At 39.7% G+C, this 21,017-nt stretch overlaps 1 protein-coding gene across 2 annotated transcripts in view; it reads left to right on the top strand.

The window, feature by feature from the left end:
* The window catches only part of PRKG1 (protein kinase cGMP-dependent 1), a 1,361,110-nt gene that overhangs the window by 491,570 nt on the left and 848,523 nt on the right, over positions 1-21,017 (top strand). For both annotated transcript variants that reach the window (XM_020974951.2, XM_020974950.2), the window contains exon 3: positions 6,613-6,726. In XM_020974951.2, the coding sequence (XP_020830610.1) occupies positions 6,613-6,726 (114 nt within the window). The remainder of the gene's footprint in view (positions 1-6,612; positions 6,727-21,017) is intronic.

The raw sequence follows: 21,017 nt of genomic DNA on the forward strand, positions 1-21,017 counted from the left end.
AAAAAGATGGGATTTCAGTTCAGACTGAAAGGAAAGGAGAGGAGAGGAAAGTCACTAAGCAGACATGAGGAAGGGAGAACATTCCAGGCCTGGTGGAGATCCTGAGAAAATGCCCAGAGCTGAGACATGAAGTATCTTGAGCATGGCCCAGCCAGGAGGCCATTGTCTCTGGATCAAAGAGTATGTGATAGAGGGTAAGGTGGAAGAAGACCTGAAAGGTAGAAAAGGCTCAGGTTATGAAGAGCCTTGAATGCCAAACAGCATTTTGTATTTGATCCTGGAGGAAATAGGGAGCCACTGATGTTTATCGAGTAGGAGGGTGACATGGTCAGACCTGTGCTAACTGGAGGATGGATGAGGGTATGGACAGACCAGAGTTAGGCAGACCCCTTAGCGGCTATTGCAGTAATCCAAGTGTGAGGTTATGAAGGCTTGTGCCAAGGGGGTGGTAGTGCAGGGAAGAGAAAGGGGCATAATCCAAGGTGAAATCAACAGGCCTTAGCAACAAATGAATGAATGTCTTGGCAAAGCCCAAGTCCAAGATTCAGGCTATAATTTAGAGTCACATAATGCATTGAAACTAACTGGCCAGCAGGAAGATAGACTTTTGTTAATATGGGGCTCTGACAAATGGAACTAAGAGTTCATGGAAAAGACCAAAGCCCACAAATGCAGGCCTGCACAGGTCTGTTCCTCTGAGGTGCTCAGGTAAATTGCAGATCATTCAGCATTTCTTGATTTTGTCCTGTGGCTCAGATAAAGTAAATGATTCTGGATTTAGAGTCTAACAGACCCAGATAAAACCTTGGTGCCATCACTTAACTCTCATTTGAGTTTGGGCAAATCACTTCCCCTCTCTGGGGCTGAGTTTCTCATCTGCGAAATGAAGGAAAAGGAGAAAATGATCTCTAAGGTCCTTTCTAACTTTCTATCAATGATTCTAGTTTAAAGAGATGCAGAAGGAGGAATAGACTGGATTTGTTGCCCCAAATTCAATTTGGGGCTAATGGGAGAGACCGAGAAACCAGGAAAAAAGATAGCAAATCCATGGACAAATCATTAACTAGTAATATTCTTATTCTGTAGTAGAGTAGGGCTCATATCCTAACTGTGGGGTGTTGCTCAAGTGTTTGGAATGACCAGAATCATGGAATCTTGGGGGTCTCAACAGCTCCTGTGGGTTCAGTTAGCATCTTTACACAGACAACCCCAGCCCTCTTTCTTGAGATTCCATATCACAAACTGAGGAAGAATTGGCTGATGTTAGGGAGAAACTAGATGGGGTTGAGAGAGAAGGAGGCAGTGACAATTTGGGTGGCATTAATAAGGCAACTAAGTAGTAGACAGACTCCTGGACTTGTAGTATAGATGGCCCAATGCCTCAGACACTACTCCTTTGTCCCTAGGTAAGTCATATAGCTTCCTCAGGCTCCATTTGCTCATCTCTAACATGGGATAATAACAATACCTACCTACCTCACAGGGTTCCTATGAGGATCAAATGGAATTATTTATGTGAGGCACACTGAAAACCTTTAATGTGACCTATTGTTATTATTCTTGTTACTGTAGAATTTTGGAGAAGGACTAATGGTTTAGGGGGGAAATAATGATTCTGAGTTTGACCTGAAAGTTCCAGGTCTTGGTAAAAAAAAAAATCCCATTACCCTAAATGACATACAGAGATGTGGAACTAGATCAACCTTTTCCAGTGTCATGGGCCCCCTGGGCAGTCTGGTGAAGCCTATGGACCCCTTTTCAGAAGAAGATACATAGAATTACAAAGGAAATCTCTTACATTAAGCTGTGGAAAGATGACAAGGATAGAGTACCCACCCTTTGAAAAGTGAGTGACCTGGACAAGGACATACCCTTTGCAAAGTCTCATAAAATTTTTATTTTCTTTCATTGAAATCATGACAGTGCTGGGAAACCTGTGGGGTCTGGTCACTGGAAACAGAGTAGAAGTTACAATCTCCCTTTCAATAGCATGTCTCTACTTGGATAAAGTTATTCATGCTTTGCATTCCCAAAGCTCCCCCAAGTCAAAGGCAGAACCAAAAACAAAACAAAACAAAAATGACCCAAAAACAAATGGACACATTAAGAGCTGACTATCCAGGAGTAAAAGGAACTCCTTAGATTTAGAATCTGTCTCCAAAGAACTTCAATAATAACCATCTATTATTTGGGCTAATTAGAGGTGCTTATGAGTTATTGAAATGAGAGCTAAGTTTAATAAATTTGACTTAATTTAAACCAATTAAATTGTCTGTTCAACTCTTCACCATTTAGTGTCTATTTACCTCATTGAGTATCTTTTGCTTCCCATTTCTTTTTCCCAAGCTACTGTTTTCTGTCTTTCAACTGTCATTAGCATTGTTATTAATGGGGATTTAAAAAATCAGATAAACCTTTATCAAATACCTTCTAGGCTTAATGCTAATGGATAGAAGTGATTTCCAGGATAAGTAAAAACAATAAATAACCCCACCCCCCTCCTCTTATGGTAACTAGTTTTCATGTGGTTCTTTCCCAGTAGACATTACGTCCAACACTGTCATCGAGGGTTATCACCATATCCTCTGTGCTTGCTTTCCTTTCAGGAACCATATCCTAGAATCTGAGGGTTGGAAAGAGGTTCAGAGCCATCCAGTGCAATCCTTCCTACATAAGAACTCCCTGTACAATTTTACCTCCCCCCAAGTGTCCAGGCAGACTTTTAATTACATTCCACATGGGGAAGATGGAAGAAGGTTTCTCTAGAGTCAGAGACCCTGCATTCGAATCCCACTTTTGATTATAACTAAGTTATCTAGTCCTGGACAAATCTCAACCTTCCTTGGCCTGTTTCCTTAGCTATAAAACACAGAGGGGAAGGTTTCTGAAGTTCATTCCAGCTCTCAGGCTTTGATCTTATGATCCTATAAATAAAATCTAGTGCAAAAAAAATATTCATTAGGTGCCTAGTGTTTATGAGACATTTTGTTCTGCTCACTTGCTTGGAGACGTCAGAAGGTCTAGAGGGATAATTCAGATACAAACAACAGCAATTAAAGGTGCCCATTAATAATAATCACATTTATGGAGCACTATTTTTTACAAAGTGCTTTCCAAGCATTTTATCATCTGGGTCTCATAACTACTCCGTGGAGTAGGTGCCTTATCATTAGTAACATTTTATAGATGAGGAAACTGAGGATGACATGTCTTGAGATTAAGGTTTGTATCACTTTGTGTATTTGTAGCTCCAGCCCTTAGCACACTGTCTGGCACAGTCCTTAATAAATGTTTGCTGACTGACTCATTGATTACATAGAGAAATAAAAGATACAGAAGATACACAGAGCATTTATTAAACACTTACTATATGCTGGACATTTAGCTAAGTGCTAGGAATAGAAATACTAAGAAGGAAGACAGTCTGAATCCTCAAAGAGCTTACATTTTATGGGACTTATACATTAATGAGTTTACCTATTAATGGGGGTGGGGATAGTATGTAAAGAGGAACTGTTAAATAAAATTGGAGGAGGGGCAGTGGTAACTGCCTGGGGGCTTGAACTCTGGGAAGATAATGCAAAAGCTCACCTAGTGAACTTAGGGAACAGAGTCCAGCTTGGAAGAGGGGTGTGGAAAGGCAGAATGATGGTCCAAGTAGAGAAGGAATGACATGGGAATGGACTAGAAAATGATTTGCCCAGGGTCACACAACCAGCCTGATTAAAGAGCAAAATTCAATTCTTGCTGACTGGAACCTCAATTTTCTAACCACAGCACTACCCAGAAGAGGGAATATAGACATCCCGCCTCACCATAAATGCATTATTTCATGGGATCATTTATTTAGATATAGAAGGGACCTTATGGATCTCTAAGTACCTCTCCTGCTCTAAAGTCTGTGATCTCATTCATCAGTCAGCACTTTTTAAGTGTTTGTTGCTTTGAATTCCCATGTGCTTTGCAGTCATTTTGCCTTTAATTTCTATTAAAACAGAGAGAACTGAGTTTAAGGTGCATGCTGTCATAACTCTCCCTTCCTTACATCCTAGACAGTGGCTCTTTTGAATTAAATATTTGGGGTTCCATTCATTTTAAAATTACATTTTTCATTTCCACTCCTGTATCTTATTTCCCTTCCTTTAAGGCAATGCTTCTCTCCTTCCCCCTCCCCCCATACTCTCTTTCAGCACTTCATTCTCATGTTCTTTGAAAGCTATCAAGCTATCCATGGTTCCTGTGACCCGGATTTTCCCTCCTGTCTCTTCTTTTGTACTGTTCCTTATAGGCCCTTGCTGTTCTATAGCATGGCAGAAGAGCAGTCTTGTCCAAGTGGGATAAATGCTCAGAAAAGACATGCTATGAGAAGCAAGTTAAGGCAAGTTTGGGACTCAGTGTGACTTCCTTCTTTGCTCTCATGGTCTTCCTTATTCATGCCAAGAATTTCCCAGAAGCAAGTTTTCTAGATACAGTGCCCACTGACTCAGTTTCATTTTTCAGACTCCTATATTTAAAATTGAAATCCATAAATTTGCATATGGAAAAGTTAGCTAGAAAGGATTTTAGTGGTCTGGTCCACAGCTCTTATTTTCCATTGAAGATAGCTGGGACATATTTGGGGCAAATGGAGTGTATTTTATTTTTTAAAATAAATTTTATTGATTCCTTTTCCTTTTTCATGATGGATCATATTATTGTATTGTACTGTCTCATTTAGGTATTGTATTAGACCTATATCATACATGTATTGTACTGGATTACATACCTCCAGCCTACCTTCCTAACATTGCACCCTCAATTAGGACAAAAAAATGATTAATCAAACAAAATTAATCTGACAGCATGCTCAGCATTCTGGCCTAATAGCCCTTCTCTGAGTGGAAGGATGTATATTTTATTATCGTTTTTGGGGGGCCAAGATTGGTCATCATAGTTATACAAGAGTTTAGCTTCCTTTTGCTGTCTTTTCATTTAATTTGTCCTGTAGATAACTCATTTTTTACACAGGTGTTTGCATATTATCTTCCCCATTGAATTGCAAGCTCTTTGAAGGAAGATCTGTCTTTGCCTTTCTTTGTATCCCTACTACGTAGCACAATGCCTGGCACATAGTAGGTGCCTAATCAATGTTTACTGACTGACTCCTGTGAAGCTCAACAATTCACCTGTAACTGATCGTTTCTGAGAGTTGCCTAAGAACACTTAAAGGCTATCGATCTTGGCCTTGGTCACACACCAAAATGTGTCAGGGGCAGGACTTGAATCCAGGTCCTCTTGTCTCCAAGGCCAGTTTTCCCTCCACTACACCCTGCCCTTCCAGCTCACGCCCCTTAAGAGAGTGACTGTGGCCATTTTTCTCCTACTTCTACTTCATGGACTGCATCACTTCAGGAGATTCTTCCCACATTCCTTTGAGTTCTTCTGACTCATTTCTAAGTGCACATTAATAATACTCTTTTGTGTCCCTACGTCCCAGTTTGCTTAGCCATTCTGCCATTGATGGAAAGAAGCCTTTTTTCTTTTGCTTCTAAAACTCTCTCCCCAGGTTCTTCCCTTAATTACTATAACAAATATTTTCACTGTCATTTCCTCAATAACAGAAATAGCTCTCCTTTTCAATAACACTTTCAGGTATAAAAGTGTTTTCATAGTAATTTTTAGGACATAGGCAGTATAGACATTAGTGTGCCCTTATTATAGAGGGGGAAATTGAGGTCCACAAAGGTGAAGTGATTTGTCAGAGGTAATCCAGCTAATTAGTAGCCATCAGGATTTAAACATTCATCTCCCGAGTCAAAACGAAATTCATTTTCAATTTCACTTTGTTCAATTCTACTTAACAGATATTTATAAAGTCCCAACTCTGTGCAAGGCACTATTCTAATTACTGGGATTAAAAAGATGAACACAAAACTTTCCTTTCCCTGAAGGTGCTCCCTTTCTTTTGGGGAAAGAGCCTGTGTATAGATTGGTGGGGCCAAAATAGGAACCGAGGCTTTACAAAGTACTTTTAGAGAGAGTGCTAAAACCTGACGTGACCTAGGAAGGCTTCCTACAGGAGGTGGTGCGCCTGAGCTGTCCTTTGACAGAAGCTAGTGATTCTGAAAAGTGAAGGCAATGAAGGACAACACTCTAGGCATGGAGGACTGTCTTTGTGAAAGGGCAGGTGTTTTTTAACTTAAAATATTTTTTAAATTTACAGAAAATTAAGAATTAATGTGCCATTCACTATTTTTGTTGAAAGGAAGCATTTCTATAGGTTTAAGGTTGACTTATTGTTCAGTCATTCTTCAGTCATATCCAACTCTTTAGGGTCTTCTTGACAAGGATACTGAAGTGGTTTGTCATTTCCTTCTCCAACTCATTTTACAGATGAAGAAACTGAGGCAAACTGTTAAATGACTTGGTCACACAGGATGACACAGCTCATAATTGTCTGAGGCTAGGTTTGAACTCACGTCCACCTGAGTCCAGGGCCAGCACTCTATCCAGTGCTCCACTTAGCTGCAAAATACTTCAAATACATTATCTCAGGTGGTGACCTACATAAGAGAGTCATGGGATGAGTGAAGCTCATTTTCAATCATTGCTTTTATTTTCTTCTCTCCACAGATGGAAAGGTTGAAGTTACCAAAGAGGGGGTGAAGCTGTGCACTATGGGACCAGGCAAAGTCTTTGGAGAACTTGCGATTCTATACAACTGTACCCGCACAGCCACCGTTAAAAGTAAGACAATTTTCAGTGTCTGGTTAATTTCAGTGTCGTTTATTGTTGATGTGAGCACCACATTGGATCTTGACTCATCAATTGCTGTGTTTCAGTTTCATCCTGGTGATATGAGGAGAATCATTGGGTTTCTGTGCCCTGTTTAACAATATAGAATTTAATTTTACTTTTTTTTTTTTGGCTCTCGTCCAAGTTTCCTATCTATCTCCTCTTTTGGCAAATGAGAATTTGGGAACGCTATGTACTTTTGGGATGTCATAGATGTACGTCACTTCTCTAACGGTCATACCTCATATTACATTGATTCAATTCTATCTCACACAGCTTTTGTCCATGTCTTTCCACAAATCCACCAGAGAGAGTCCACCTAAGGAACTGTAGGTCTTTCCCCTAAGTCTTTAAAATTCCTTCTAAGTGAATATTGAAAACCATGGAATATTTACCCCCCAAAAAAACGACATCTGAAAAAGGTAGGGTTTCCTCTCCTTGTCTTTATCTCTCGGGAAAACATGTAAGAAAATTCACCACACATTTCTGTATTCCTCTTCTCTCTTAAGATTTCCCAGGTAATATCCTTTTAATCTAATGGAAAATGAAAGTTATCAGGAAAAAGGCCCTCATCGTCTCATTAAAACATCACTGAGTGGGATATATTTTTAAATTCTCAATGTGAATATGAGCATAATCTGCTCCTCAGTTGGTCATCAAGCTGTATATTAGGCACATTCTTTCTTTTCTATGGATTGAACCTATTTTAAAATCTGAGCACTAAAGTGGGACATTTGTGTGTATGTCTATAGAAACTTGTCACCTCCTTGAAAACCAGCTGTATCAAGTACAGCAGCTACATAGCTTGTTTTGTTTCCAAACCAGTATTCTCATCTAGTCTACAGTATGCATTCTCTCTCTGTCTCTCTCTCTCTCTCTCTGTCTCTCTCTCTCTCTCTGTCTCTCTCTCTCTCTGTCTCTCTCTCTCTTTCTCTCTCTCTCTCTTTCTCTGTCTCTCTCTTTCTCTGTCTCTCTGTCTCTGTCGCTCTCTCTCTTCTTCTTCTTCTTCTTCTTCTTCTTCTTCTTCTTCTTCTTCTCTCTCTCTCTCTCTCTCTCTCTCTCTCTCTCTCTCTCTCTCTCTCTCTCTCTCTCCTTCCTCCTCCTCCTCCTCCTCCTCTCCTCTCCTTCCCTCTCCTTTGCTAAAGGGCACTCTGGAATAGCCCAGTGCAAAACTCCAAATGAAATCATATAGGGACCCCAATTTCTTTGTATTAATTGGAGCAAGTATTAAGGTCATAAAGGATGTTGAATCATATAGGTGAAAAGACCTGTCAATACTTGCAATGCCAATGGATTATGATGGAGTATTATGGCTAGGAAGGAAACATGCTATAATCTATAAAAGTCACTTAGTATATATTGTTGCGAATGAGTTCTATTCATTATACAAATTGGCTAAGGATCTCTTGATTATTTTTCCAGCGGCCCATTTCAGATAATTTGCAGTGTATTATGGTTGTTTAACTGAGATTACCCAATCTTATTGAGCCTGAATACTGACTCTTTATATTATACAATTACCTTGTCCGAATTGATGAATTGAGTGACATGAAGAAGGGTCATCATTTAAATTGACACAGTGCCACTCCTCATTAATGTGTCTTGATTCCCATGATCATGCAGTATAACTAGTGGGCATTTATTGGTGTTGACTCAGTGGTTATTTTATAGTTTTTTTCCTCCTTGGGAGATCAAATATTAGCTTTAAAATCATAAGCAGTTTGGAATCCTTCTGTAAAAATATTAAGAGAATTTTTGTAACAATGCAAAGTCTAGCAAAAGTAGTTGATAATGCTGTAAGATCAATATTTAACTTGCTCATTCATTCTATAATCAAGCCAAGTGATTAGTAAAATAATTTACTGTAACCTTTATCCAGCTGAGGAAAATTCAACTCGAGAAAAGTCATCAGGATTCTGTTAAGTGAAATTAATTTCATTCTGATGTTCCTTTTCCATCAGAAATGTGTACATTTTTAGGTGAGAAAATGTGAAAAAATGAGATAATTTGATAAAAATAGAAATATTCTATGGAGAGTAGAAAACATGGTGAAAACACATTTTAAAATGTTCTATATATGGCAAATCTCTTGTGTCGCTCATTGAAATCTGCTTGATGCTGCAACAACATATTTTAAAAATCAACTGTTACTTAGGGTCTGAGTACTAATTTTAGATAATAGATATGTTTCTGATGAGTTTGGCATAATGTATATTTTTGTAGTGAACAGAGCACTGAATTTAGAGGTAGAGGTTCCAGAACTGTTTTCTATTTATGTGCTAATCTTGGGAAAATCAATTCACTTTTTCTTTGGGGGCCTTTAAAACAATCCTTGAAATGAGGGGATTGAAATAGATAACTTCCTTAAAAATATTAATATCTTTTGTTTAAATCATTTACATTTTCTTCTGTATCCCTCTCCTCTAACCCCTCACAGAGAGCCATCACCCCTTATGATAAAGAATTTAAAAAGTGGGGGAAAAGTTCAGTGAAACTAACCAATATATTGTGGTCTCAAAGAAGAAATGTTGAGAAGACATTTCCCTGGCTGCTGCGCTAACATCATGGAAATGGGCATGACATCCAACTAGGAGACATATTGGTTAGTTTTGCTGACCTTTTCCCCCTACTTTTTTTTTTCCACTTGGCCCAAAAAGTGTTTGAAGATCCCACCCAACCCCCAGCTTCTTTACAGAAGATATGAGCACCGCATTGTGGTTTAGATATACTGGCATCATATTTGCTCATTCTAAATTCACAGCATTTCATTCCCATTGTTTTTGTTGTTAGTGTTCTTTCCTTTTACATTATTCTAATCATTATGTATCTTATTTTTCTGCTTCTGCCACCTGCAATTTGCATCAAATCATATAATTTTTGATATGAGAGTTACACATTTGTGTAACTGATCAATGTTGTATAAATGATCAATGTTTGATCATTCTCTGCATTCATCATTTTCATAGTTTCTTACTGAGACAATTCCATTAGCTTCATATGCCACACCTTGTTTATCCATTCCTCAATCAATGAGCATCTTTATTCTATTTGTTTACTACTATAAAAAGTGCTACTCTAAATATCTTGGTGCTGTATGAGGCCATTCTCTTTGACATTGGCTCCTTGGGGCCCATCCTTAAAAGTGTCATTTGGAAGTAAAAATTTATGGACATTTTGGTCACTCTCATCACATAATCTATTTGGTTTTCAGAAGAATAGATGACTTTTGTTGACTTTGAGAGCTCTAAATCCTAGAATGCTAAAATGTAACAAAAAATGGAAACACCTTAATTTAGTTCAACATGTATAGGAGGATGCTTTTGTAAAGGACTAAATTACTGCATAAATTTATGAAAAAAATATATTGCCTCATGCATTGTTTCCCATCCTATCGAAATGATTGCAAAATTATCATGAGGGGTCCTCAAATATCTATCTCTATCTATCTATCTATCTATCTATCTATCTATCTATCTACCTATCTCCCTACATACCTATCTATCCCAAGCATGGTAGTTTTGGTCTTCATTTCATTCCAAACAAAAATGTGTGGTGAATGTTTGGGTGTACAGCTCATGGGCCTGAAGAAGTCTTAGGGGAAGGCATGGCACAGTAGCTATTTTCAAATATTTGAAGGGCTGTGTCATGGACCTGTTCTCTTTGGTATTCTAAGGAATGGGTGGAAGTTGTGAAGTGGCAAATTTCAGCTTGATGCAAGAGAAACTGTTGGAACAAAGTGAGCTCTCAAAGTGGAAAGGCCTATATCAAGAAGTTGTAGAGTTTCCCTGGTTGGCAACCTTCGAGCAAAAACCAAATAACCACTTGAAAGGGATTTTGTGGAAGGGATTATTGTTTGGGAATGTGTAGGTCAAAATGGCTTCCAAGGTCCCTTCCAACTCCAAAATTCTGTGATAATATGAATAACTGTTGTCAGGAAAGATCCTTTGAATGCCATGGCAGTGAAAGGATGTCCTGATCATCTAAAAGCTTGGCAATCACTGTGGTTATACAAGAATTGAATTCATATCTTAGGGTTATATAAAGTGAGATTTATGTAGCGTAGGGTTACACCTGTGTTAGCACATGGCACTTGAGTTTTGTTTTCTGACTTTCACTAAGAAACTAAAATAACAGTAATTATGCCTCTTACTCTGTAAGCACCAACAGGGCATGCCATCAAAATTAGAACACTAAGGAGTGACTTCAATGTGATTTTCATTTCACAACATTAGCTAAATATGTGGGTGGCAGACAAGATCACTGCAAGTGCAATGGTGGGTGACATCGCTATTTGTCATAGGAATAGATATCTGGAGAGAGAAGTGATTTCAGGAGCTGTTAAGTCCAGCCCCCTCATGTTACAAGTGAAGAAATTGAGGAAATACAAAAGTCAAGTGACTTGCTCAAGGTCATACAGGTAATAAGAAGCAAAGCTCTCATTCACAACCTCTGTAGCCAAATCTGATCTTTTCTCTGCTGCTTCATTCTGGAAATGGCATTATCATTTCTGAGTCTACCCTAGCTCCAGGAACCTTGAAGAATTGTATTGTTAATTTGCTTAATCTCATTAGATGAAATCACAATGTAATAAACCTACAGACCTAATAGCTCAAGAATCAAAATATTATTGAGACATCTGAATTAAGGAAGCTTTTGAATGTTATCTCTTCTTGGGAAAACACTAGACTGACAGGTGCAGGTAATAATGAAGATGTTGTTACTGAGAAACTGAAATGAACACCTTGTGCCTTCAGCAGTAAGCCTTTGCCGCTTCACCTGAGGAAAAACCAATTGTCAAAAAAAGGAAGTTGGTCTCAAATGAGTCAAGAGTCCCTCAGATGGTGGTTAAATGATTTGAAAAGAAAAAGAGATCCCTGCAATTTTTATTTAAAAAAACGGAAAAAATAGTGATTATGCAAGAGGTGAGGGAGATCCTTAAAGCCAACTCACAAGATAAACCTCTGGAGTAACTGGAATTGTCCTTACCCTTGCCTGAATTATGGAGCAAGGCCTCCAGCTAAGTCAAGATTGGAGAATTTGTCAGAAATTGCTAGTTCTGTGTTGTATTTTGATCAAAGGAATACCATCATCCATCCCAAGTCAGAAGCAGATGCTATCTTCTAATAACATAACCAGACCTTTGTATGAGTTGTGGAAGAAGCTCAGCCAGGAGGTTTTGGCCATGGAACACTTGGCATAGTGAATTGAATGATGGGCTTGATTATTACTAGTACCTTCTCCCCAAATTGCTTTGAATTTATTTTTGATATATTTTTGCACATATGTATATCTATATATTTCTCTATCTCCCTATCTATAAAATGTGTGTGTATATAATTTATTTGCATGTCCTTGTGAGAATACAAGGTCATTGCGGGGGGGGAGCTTTCTCTCTCTCTCTCCCTCTCTCTTTTTGTATCCTCAGAATCCATTACAGTTTCTAGCACACAGTAGGTATTTAATATATGCTTATTCAATTATTTGAATCCCATGTCACCTGTGTGAGTAGCAGCAATAAAGTAACCTCTCCCAGACTATTCTGCAGAATGGGGATAATAATAATACCTCTGACACTCACTTCACAGGGAGGTTTAATAAGAAATACCCACGAGATGATTCATAAATCTTTAAATCGCCATAGCAATTCCAGTTCTTCTTGTATAATTTTGGTTTTATTTCCCACATTTTGTCTACATATTTTGCTATCTGGTAGACACAGGCTTTTTGCAGGGTTCTGCAGACTCTAGGCTTCATTTCAATCACTTTTGGGAAGGAGATTAAAAACCCTTTGATGACACAGTGTTTGCTATGCCTACGGCCAAACTGAGAAACATCTCATTATCGTGTTTCCCTGAAGTGTTGTTGAAGGTTGGGACTCAACTTTGGCCACCATTACAGCTCCAACAATAGCAATTTACACCCAGCCTGGGCCTTTTCCTACCCAAGTGCTCCAGCAACCGCAATGGAGGAATTGGCAGCCCTAGAATCTTAAGATAGAAACAAACAAAGATGCCAACAATAAGGAGCTAGGCTCGGCAGTGCTCACCAGGTGAGGTGCAGCGATGTTTGGGACTGGGTTTATACACAATCTCAGAGAGGGAAAGGACTTCAGAGAGGATCTGGGCCAATACATACCTATAAAAGCAGCCCCCTCTCTTCACACCCAGAGAATGGTCATCTGGCCTTTGCCAGGCAAGTTGATGGTGTCTGAGATCTGGTGACAGACTTGAGTCAGGAGGAGCTAAATTTGAATCCTGCCTCAGGTGCTTTCTGTCTGTGTAGCCTTGGGAAAGTCACTTTAGATTTCTGTGCCTCAATTTTCTCATCTGTAAAACAAAGGGCTTAGATTCACTGGCCTGTGAGGTCTCTCCCAGCTTTAAATCCACGATCCTTTGAAGACACACTACCCACCCAAGCAGACCACTGCCCTACGAATTTTGATAGAGATCTTATTGTTGAGCTGTTTTTCCTGACCTCAAGCCCAAATCTGCTTATTTCCAATTTGCCATCTTTGCTCGAAGTTCTTCTTTCTGGGGCCAAGCAGAATAAACTTAATCCCTCCTTCACATAATAACCTTTCCAATATCCAGAGAGAGCCTTAGCTTCCCCAGCAAATTGTCTCTTCACACTCAGCATCCCCACTTCCTATCCTCAGGTGCTTCTCACAAAGCAAAGCAACCCAAGGGGAAGATGAATTATTGTTGCTTTCGGAAGGACTGGCCTGTTGAGGTGGAAAGTGGCTACATTTTTAAAAGGGTCAGGAGCCATTTCTGTGGGTTCTTTCAGCCCTGATGCAATTAGGACTGAAAATAACATGTAATTTATTTCAGTTCAACAAACAATTATTGAACGCTTGCTCTTTAACCGACATTGTGGTAGGTGCTGGGAATATGAAGAGAAAATCAAACCCTGCTTTTAAGGAGCATAGTTACATTCTACTGGGTGGAGAGGATAACATACTCAGCCAACATCCCCATTCTGCCCAACACTTCAGCATCCAGCTCATCATTCCCACCAAACAGATGTTTCACATGTTTTTGGGAAGGGGGCAGGAATTGTTTTGATATTGATGTAATAGAAAACTCCTTCTAAAATTGAGATCATGGTTATTGTCTCCAAACCTTTTGTCTTTCCCCACTTCAATCCACTCTCCAATTCAGGCTCTAAAGTGATTTCCTAATATGCAGGTCTGATCATGTCTTCCCTCTACTCAATAAACTCTAGTGATTCCCTATTGCCTTTAGGTCCAACTACAAAACGCTCTGTTTGACATTCAAAGCCCTCCATAACCTAGTGCCTCCCCCCCACCCCCGACCTTTTAATCTTCTAACACTTTATTCCTCAACATGTACTCTTCAATTCAGGGAAACTGGACTTCTGGCTGTCCCATGAAGAAAATAGTCCATCTCTCAGCTCCTAGCATTTTACCTATCCATCCCCCATGCCTAATATGCTTTCCCTTCTCCACTCCAACTATTGAATTCCATGGCTTCCTTTAAGTCCCAACTAAAATTCCATTTTTTACAGGAAGCCTTTCCCCAACCCCTCTTACCTACCTTCTGTTAATAATCTCTTATTTATCTCATAAATTGCTTGCTTTGTATATAGTTGTTTGCATGTTATTCCCCTGTGCCCAGTTAGATTATAAGCTTCTTGAGGGCAGGGACTACCTTTTGTCTCTTTTTATATTCCTAATGTTTAACCCAGTGCCTGGCACATAGTAGGTGCTTAATAAATGTTCATTGGTCGATTGAAGGGAAAATGAAAGGAGATACTTTTTTGCATAAAATTATTTACAGAGAATATATCTGGTAATTGCAAATGTTCTAAATGCATTAGGAGAAGCTCTTCTGAGAATTATTCAGGCATAGATTTGGTATGACTGTTTTCTCATATTTTTCATAATTCAACTTCCAATGACAAGACAGAAATGTTTTAATTGCATTTTACCAAATCACTTACAACATCATCAAAAGAGCAAATTTTATTTTATTCCAACCATACCCCTTCCCACAATGGAGCAACCGATAGCAAAATGGATCCATGAGTTATATCTGGTAAAAACAACTTTTTGACCTCAGCTTTGATTCTCTAGGACGTGGGCTAATTACCATTCCCTGGATGGCCATAGGGTCCAGATGCACAAGAGTGCATTAAGTGCCTACTGTGTGCCAAGAAGGCAAAAAACATTGTCTCCTAAAAATCTGTCTCCCAAGACCTAGGAGAACGTTTTCAGGGCAGATAGGAAAGAATTGCTTTTTTCTCCTTTGTTCTATTTGACATTTGTTGTATTAAAGTAAACTCTGAGACTTTGACATGAGGTGGATGGTGGTTTCTTGAGTGTGCAGCTTCATAGCTCAATGTCAAACTTGCTACTGCTTAAAGAATGGGAAAATCAGCTGCTGTCAGGACCCTTCTGGAAAAATGAGCAAAGGAGAGGTTTGGCATTAGCATGCATGAATGCACCTTGGGACATTTTCTAAGTGAAGAACCAGAGCCAGGACCCAAGAGGTCTGTGCACCATAGCAGGGACATGGAAGAGTCAATAGTAGAGCCTGGGAGTCTAAGGCATAAAACCAGCAATCCATCAGTTTGTTGTCTGGTTGTGGTGAAGGCAAAGAAAAGCTTTGCTTTTGTTTTGCTTCACTGCCTCTCCATCTCACCTTCTCTGTCTTTGCTCTGTCTCCCTGTTTCTGTCTCTTGGTCTCTGCCTGTCTCCTCTTTCTCCCTTATCTCTCACTTTTTCTCTTCTCTTCTCTTCTCTTCTCTTCTCTTCTCTTCTCTTCTCTTCTCTTCTCTTCTCTTCTCTTCTCTGTCTCTCTGTCTCTGTCTCTCTCTGTTTCTGTCTGTCTCAATCTCCTCTCTCTATTTCTCTCTCTCTTCTCTCCCCCCTCCTCTCTCTCTCCTCTCTCTGTCTCTGTCTCTCTGTCTCTCTCTGTCTCTCTTTCTCTCTCCTTATGAAGAGTAAACACAGCAGCCTCTCTAGGGGCTCTGTTCCTTCCTGACACAGAACAAGAAGCCAGTAGGCAGACACTTACTTGACAGGTCGCGTCGTCCTCCAGCCCCCATCACCTCCTTTTTGCGATTGCCCATCTCTGTGATTGTGCAAATGAAACAAACCGCATCTAGCCAGCCTGCAAGAGCAAGCAATTAAGTTTTCTCTGCAGTCATTACCTTGTGTTTTAATGAGAAGCAGCAGCCCTGGACTGTCAGACTCTCAGAAAGGGATGAGAACCCTGCTTGGCTAATGAGGAATTCTCTGTCCAGTCTTCTTGGGGAAAATTAAGTGGACAGATCCTTCTCTCTATCTATTAGTCTCAATATCTCTCTGTTTCTCCTTTATTTTGTTTTTCTGTCTCTTTCTATGTTTCTGTCTATATCTCTCTGTCTGCCTATCTATTACTCTGTCTCTGAATGCCTGCCTGCCTTTCTTGTACCTGTTGCAACACTTATGAAAATGGTTGAGAGACAGGAAAAGATGCAAATTAAATAAGGTTTAACTCTGTTCTCTAGGGAATGTGAGGACCCGTCTTACCTTCCAAGGAGAAATGGCCTAGAATGGTCAGCCCCATTGATGTAAGCAGGAAACTGAGTTTTCCCTACCTAGAGCAGAACTCTGGCTAAAGGAGGGGACCAGTGGAATTAATAGGGAAATGAAATGTGTTTTCTGTTAGTAAAGCATAATATTTATCAGGTCCAGGGGCAAAAAAGCTTGCAATGTTAGTAACAGACATCCATGAAACAATTGCTGAAAAGGTGAATTTAGGAGTGGAATTGTTTCGCTGAATCCTGAGGCAAAAAAAAAAAAATGTGGCAGAGTGGGGAGAATAGTAGCTCTTGAGTCTGATGTCCTGGGCTCAATCTCATTTCTGATGTGCCCTATCTGTGTGGCCTTGAGAAATTGCTTTGCCCTCTGTGGCCTTCAGTTTCCTCATCATGAAGATGAGAGTCTTGGACTAGGAGCTCCAAACTAGCCAAAATGGCACGTAGGTTATCATGAAAGGTGGTAGAATAAGGCCCGTCTTGGGGTAAGGAGACTCAGCTCTAAATCCCGCACCTGGTGCATGCGCTCAATATTTCTTTCTGACTCTAAACTCCTCTGGATCCACCCGTCCTTCTCATTCCATCTTTCATGCCTTCATTCCCTTGGGTTGCAAAAACAAGATATCACTTTGCTGGCAGCTCTGGATCCTGATTCGTTCAGCCTCTCCACTCAGCTTTTGATAATAACTGCTCATTGGTGCTGACGGATGTCAGCAAAGGATTTTCGACAGAGGCACTGGAAAACACATTCTTTACATAAAACAAAGTTGTTACAAAGAGATGAAACACAACTCGTGATAAGGAGTGGATTGCCAGATTAAAGGCTTAAAAGGTCTCCATGAGGGACTGATTACCTCCCGTTGGTGCTTAGGTTGTTTAGAAAGAATCCTGTGGAACCTGAGAAATAGGCTTTCTACTTTCAGAACTTGGCAAACGTTGCTCATCGATTGAGCGAATTCGCTACCCTGAATATATTGTCCCTCTAGGATGATCTTGATTTTAGGAAGGGTCTTCAAGGTTTGTTGTGGTTCTAAAAGAGCCATGATTCTTCCTTCTACCACTGAGGAGCCTCTGTGACTTTAGCTAGGACGGACCTTGAACAGCAGACGTACCGGAGCTCATAGATGTCAATAGTCTGATAGCCCTGTGGTGTCATTGATATGTTTCCTTCAGTGATGGCTGATGATGGATCACGACCCATCCTTAGCCAGCCCAGTCTATGCCTGTTGATGTCCTCCTATGAGTTTGCTATACAGAGGCCACTCAACGTGCCAGGAGGCCTTCCTCACGTCCTCTTCAGCTTACATGAATGCTAAAAGCTGCCCTTTGTTTCTATTTTCCTCTTGCCACAGGACAGGGCCATCACTTCTTTTCCAGTCATATATTGCTTCAATAAAATCCCATATTCTACTTCTCCAACAAAATTTTTTATTTATAATTTGTTGCAGCCTGTTCAAACATACCACATACCTTTCCAGTGCCCTTCAGGTGGTCCTCAACTTCAATCTGGCCACTTCATTATCAACTATTTAGTCATAGCAACCCATGAGCCCACATAGTTTCATTAGGAAGGCAAGGGAAGGGAAGGGAACAGGTATTTCTTAAGTGCCTGCCATTTGCCAGCCACTGTGCTAAGCTCTTTATAAATATTATCTGATTTGATTTTCTCAACAACCCTGGTAGGTAGGTACTATATTATCCCCATTTTATAGATGAGTAAACTGAAACAATCAGAGGTTAAGAGACTTACCTAGGGTCACATAGATAGTAAGTGTCTGAGGCCAGATTGAAATTCAAGGTTTTTTTTTTTTTCTGATTCCAGGCCTAGTACTCTATCCACTGTGCCACAAGCTTTCAGGTAGATGGAAGAGTAAACAGAGAATTAGGAGTGGAATCAAGAAAATCTTAACTTCAATATTGCCTCAAATACTCACTAGCTGTATGACCCTGGGCAAGTCATGAGCTCTCCTAGCCACAGTTTCTCCATCTGTAAAAGAGAGATAATAATAACACCTGCCATACAGGGATATTGTGAGCATATGATGAGACAACATATGTAAAGTGCTTTGCAAACCTTTAAAGCTTTATAAATGCTAATTATTCTTATTACATATATAAGTGTGTATTGTGTGTGTCTTTGCATGTGTGTGTGATTGTGTGTACATTTAAAGAACAAACCATGAAAAGAAAACATTTGGGGGCAAGCCTTTCTCCATCTCTGGGCTTTAGTTTATTTTATAAAAGGAGAGGTTTGGAAGAAATGTTTTTTAAAGTCCATTATTGCTCTAAATCCAATGATCCTAGGATTAACCTGCCCTAAAAAATGGATTTTTTAAGTTCCAGTGAATGGAGCTGAATAGGGAAGATGAATTGATCCCCATTCTCTGTTCCTAGATCTAGTTCTCTTTTCTGCCTGTCTCTCAGTCTCTGTTTTCCTCTCTTACTTTTTTATCTCTGTCTCTGTCTCTGTCTATTTGTCTTTGTCTTTCCTTCCTTCCTTCCCATCCACCCTCTCTCCCTTTTTCCTGTTTTTCTGTTCCTTCCTTCCTTCCTTCCTTCCTTCCTTCCTTCCTTCCTTCCTTCCTTCCTTCCTTCCTTCCTTCCTTCCTTCCTTCCTTCCTTCCGTCCTTCCTTCCTTCCTTTCCTTCTTTCTCCTCCCCTCTCCCTTTCTCCCTCTCTTTCCCTTTTACTCTCCCTATCTTTCTCTCTCCAAACAGTAGCTTGATTCCTCAAATGTCTTTCACAAAGTTAAAAAAAAAACACAACAACTGACAAAAGTGTTATTAGCCCCTCCATCTAGGAATAAGGAGGCTTTTATACTCCCAATAGTGTTGGATAACAAAACACACTTCTAATGCATAGACTTACTTATTTTCTCCATCTATAAAAGCTGGACCCAGCAGGTTTGACCTTCTTCCCAGGGGCTCCTGTAGATTAATGAGCTGATGTCCCTTTTAGCTTAAATTAATTATAGGGTCCAAAGGAGAAAAGTGGTAACTCTTATGCATTGCTAGAAATAGAGAAACAAATAAATTTTCCAGGTGAAATTGGATCTTTCCCACTGTTCAGTTCCAGAATTAAATTATTGTGGGCCAACTTCTTAATAAGTTAGGTAGGGGGTATATAAGATGCTGGGTAACTTGTTTCTGTAACAAAAAACAACCTAGGCAAGTAGGAGAATAATGGCAAGGAAAATATAGCCCCAATTTGAGAAGAACAGTAAGAAGTACAGTTAAAGTAAAAACAAGTTGAGAGGGGAGGCAAGGAAATAAAAAATGCATTAGGCACCTGGCCCAGACTGCCAACAGAGGACTTCAACACTTATCAAATTGGATGACTTAGAATTTCATAGAAAGACACAGAAGAAATAGGGGGAAGGGCAGGTCAGATGTCTTTCTTCTTCCTTTGTCAGCTTGGGGGTGGTGCTGGGTCAATGTAAATCTAGGAGAGTAGATGAGAAACAGTGACTCAGTGTTCTACCTCTTAGGATGGGAGACTTTACTTTCCAGATTAAATTCAACCCAAATTGGCTTGGAACCCATGTACCTGTGTAAACCAAAGCACATACATTGCTGGACTAGCTCTGACATTGTGGGATCAAAGGATGGGTAGCTGCAAGGGACTTTAGAGATGCTCAAGTTCATCTTAGGGAGAAGTAAATGGGCCCAGATATATGGTAAAGTGATTTGTGGGATGGGGTGAGATGGGGAAGAGGTGGGGTGAGCTACCCCTGGATATAGGCAACATGGAATGTTTGAAATGGAAGGGAACTTAGAATAGAGAATTTTGGATCTAGAAATAACTTTAGGACACTTAATTTTAGAGTTGGAAGTGACCTTTGAACCCAGAATGTTCAGACTAAAGGAATGTTAAAATACAGAATATTAGAACTAGAAGTAACTTCAGATCCTAGCATGTTGGAACTGTGAGGAACCATAGGATGCACTATATTGGAGATAGGGACATTAGAGATCACTAATCCAAAGTCTTCCATGTATAGAGGAGTGAACATGAAGGACAACAAGGCAGGAAGCAGCATAGCCAGAACTAGGATCATGGTCTTCTGAGTCCCAACTTAGTGTTCTTTCTATAATACAACAGCTGCCTTCAACTGTTCCTTAGGACCTAAGAAAAATCACGAGTTGGACTAAAGTAAAAAAATGTATAGAACTGGAAGAAAACTATTGCCTTCTAGCAGAGAGAAGGACAAGGACTTGGAATGGACTGGATTTAGGAGATCTGGACAAAGGTTTCCAGAACTCTGGTGTTTCTAAATATTATCTAATGAACACACTTCCATTCTATGTACCTGTAGTTGCCTCCATAATGGTAGATAGATAGACAGATAGATAGATAGATAGATAGATAGATAGATAGATAGATAGATAGATAGATAGATAGATGGTTTGCTCCCTGAAATTCTTGTATTGGACAAAGGATTGGATTCAGAGAGAAGTTGGGGTTTGGCTTTTAGCTCCAGTGTGACCCATGGTAAGATATCTCCACACTCTGGGCTTTGGTTTCTTCATTTGTAAAGTGTAGCTATTGATATCTCATTATAGGATTATTTGGAGGAAAATTACTTGTAAACTGTAATGCCTTTTGAAATTAGTAGTTGGCTTTTTTAAAAAAAAATGATATCTGAGATATGGTGATTTTTGTTGTTGCAGATGGTAAACAGCAGCCAGACACAAGAAGGG

Source organism: Phascolarctos cinereus, unplaced genomic scaffold (assembly GCF_003287225.1).
Source record: "Phascolarctos cinereus isolate Bilbo 61053 unplaced genomic scaffold, phaCin_HiC Scaffold_3;HRSCAF=262, whole genome shotgun sequence".
NCBI lineage: Eukaryota > Metazoa > Chordata > Mammalia > Diprotodontia > Phascolarctidae > Phascolarctos > Phascolarctos cinereus.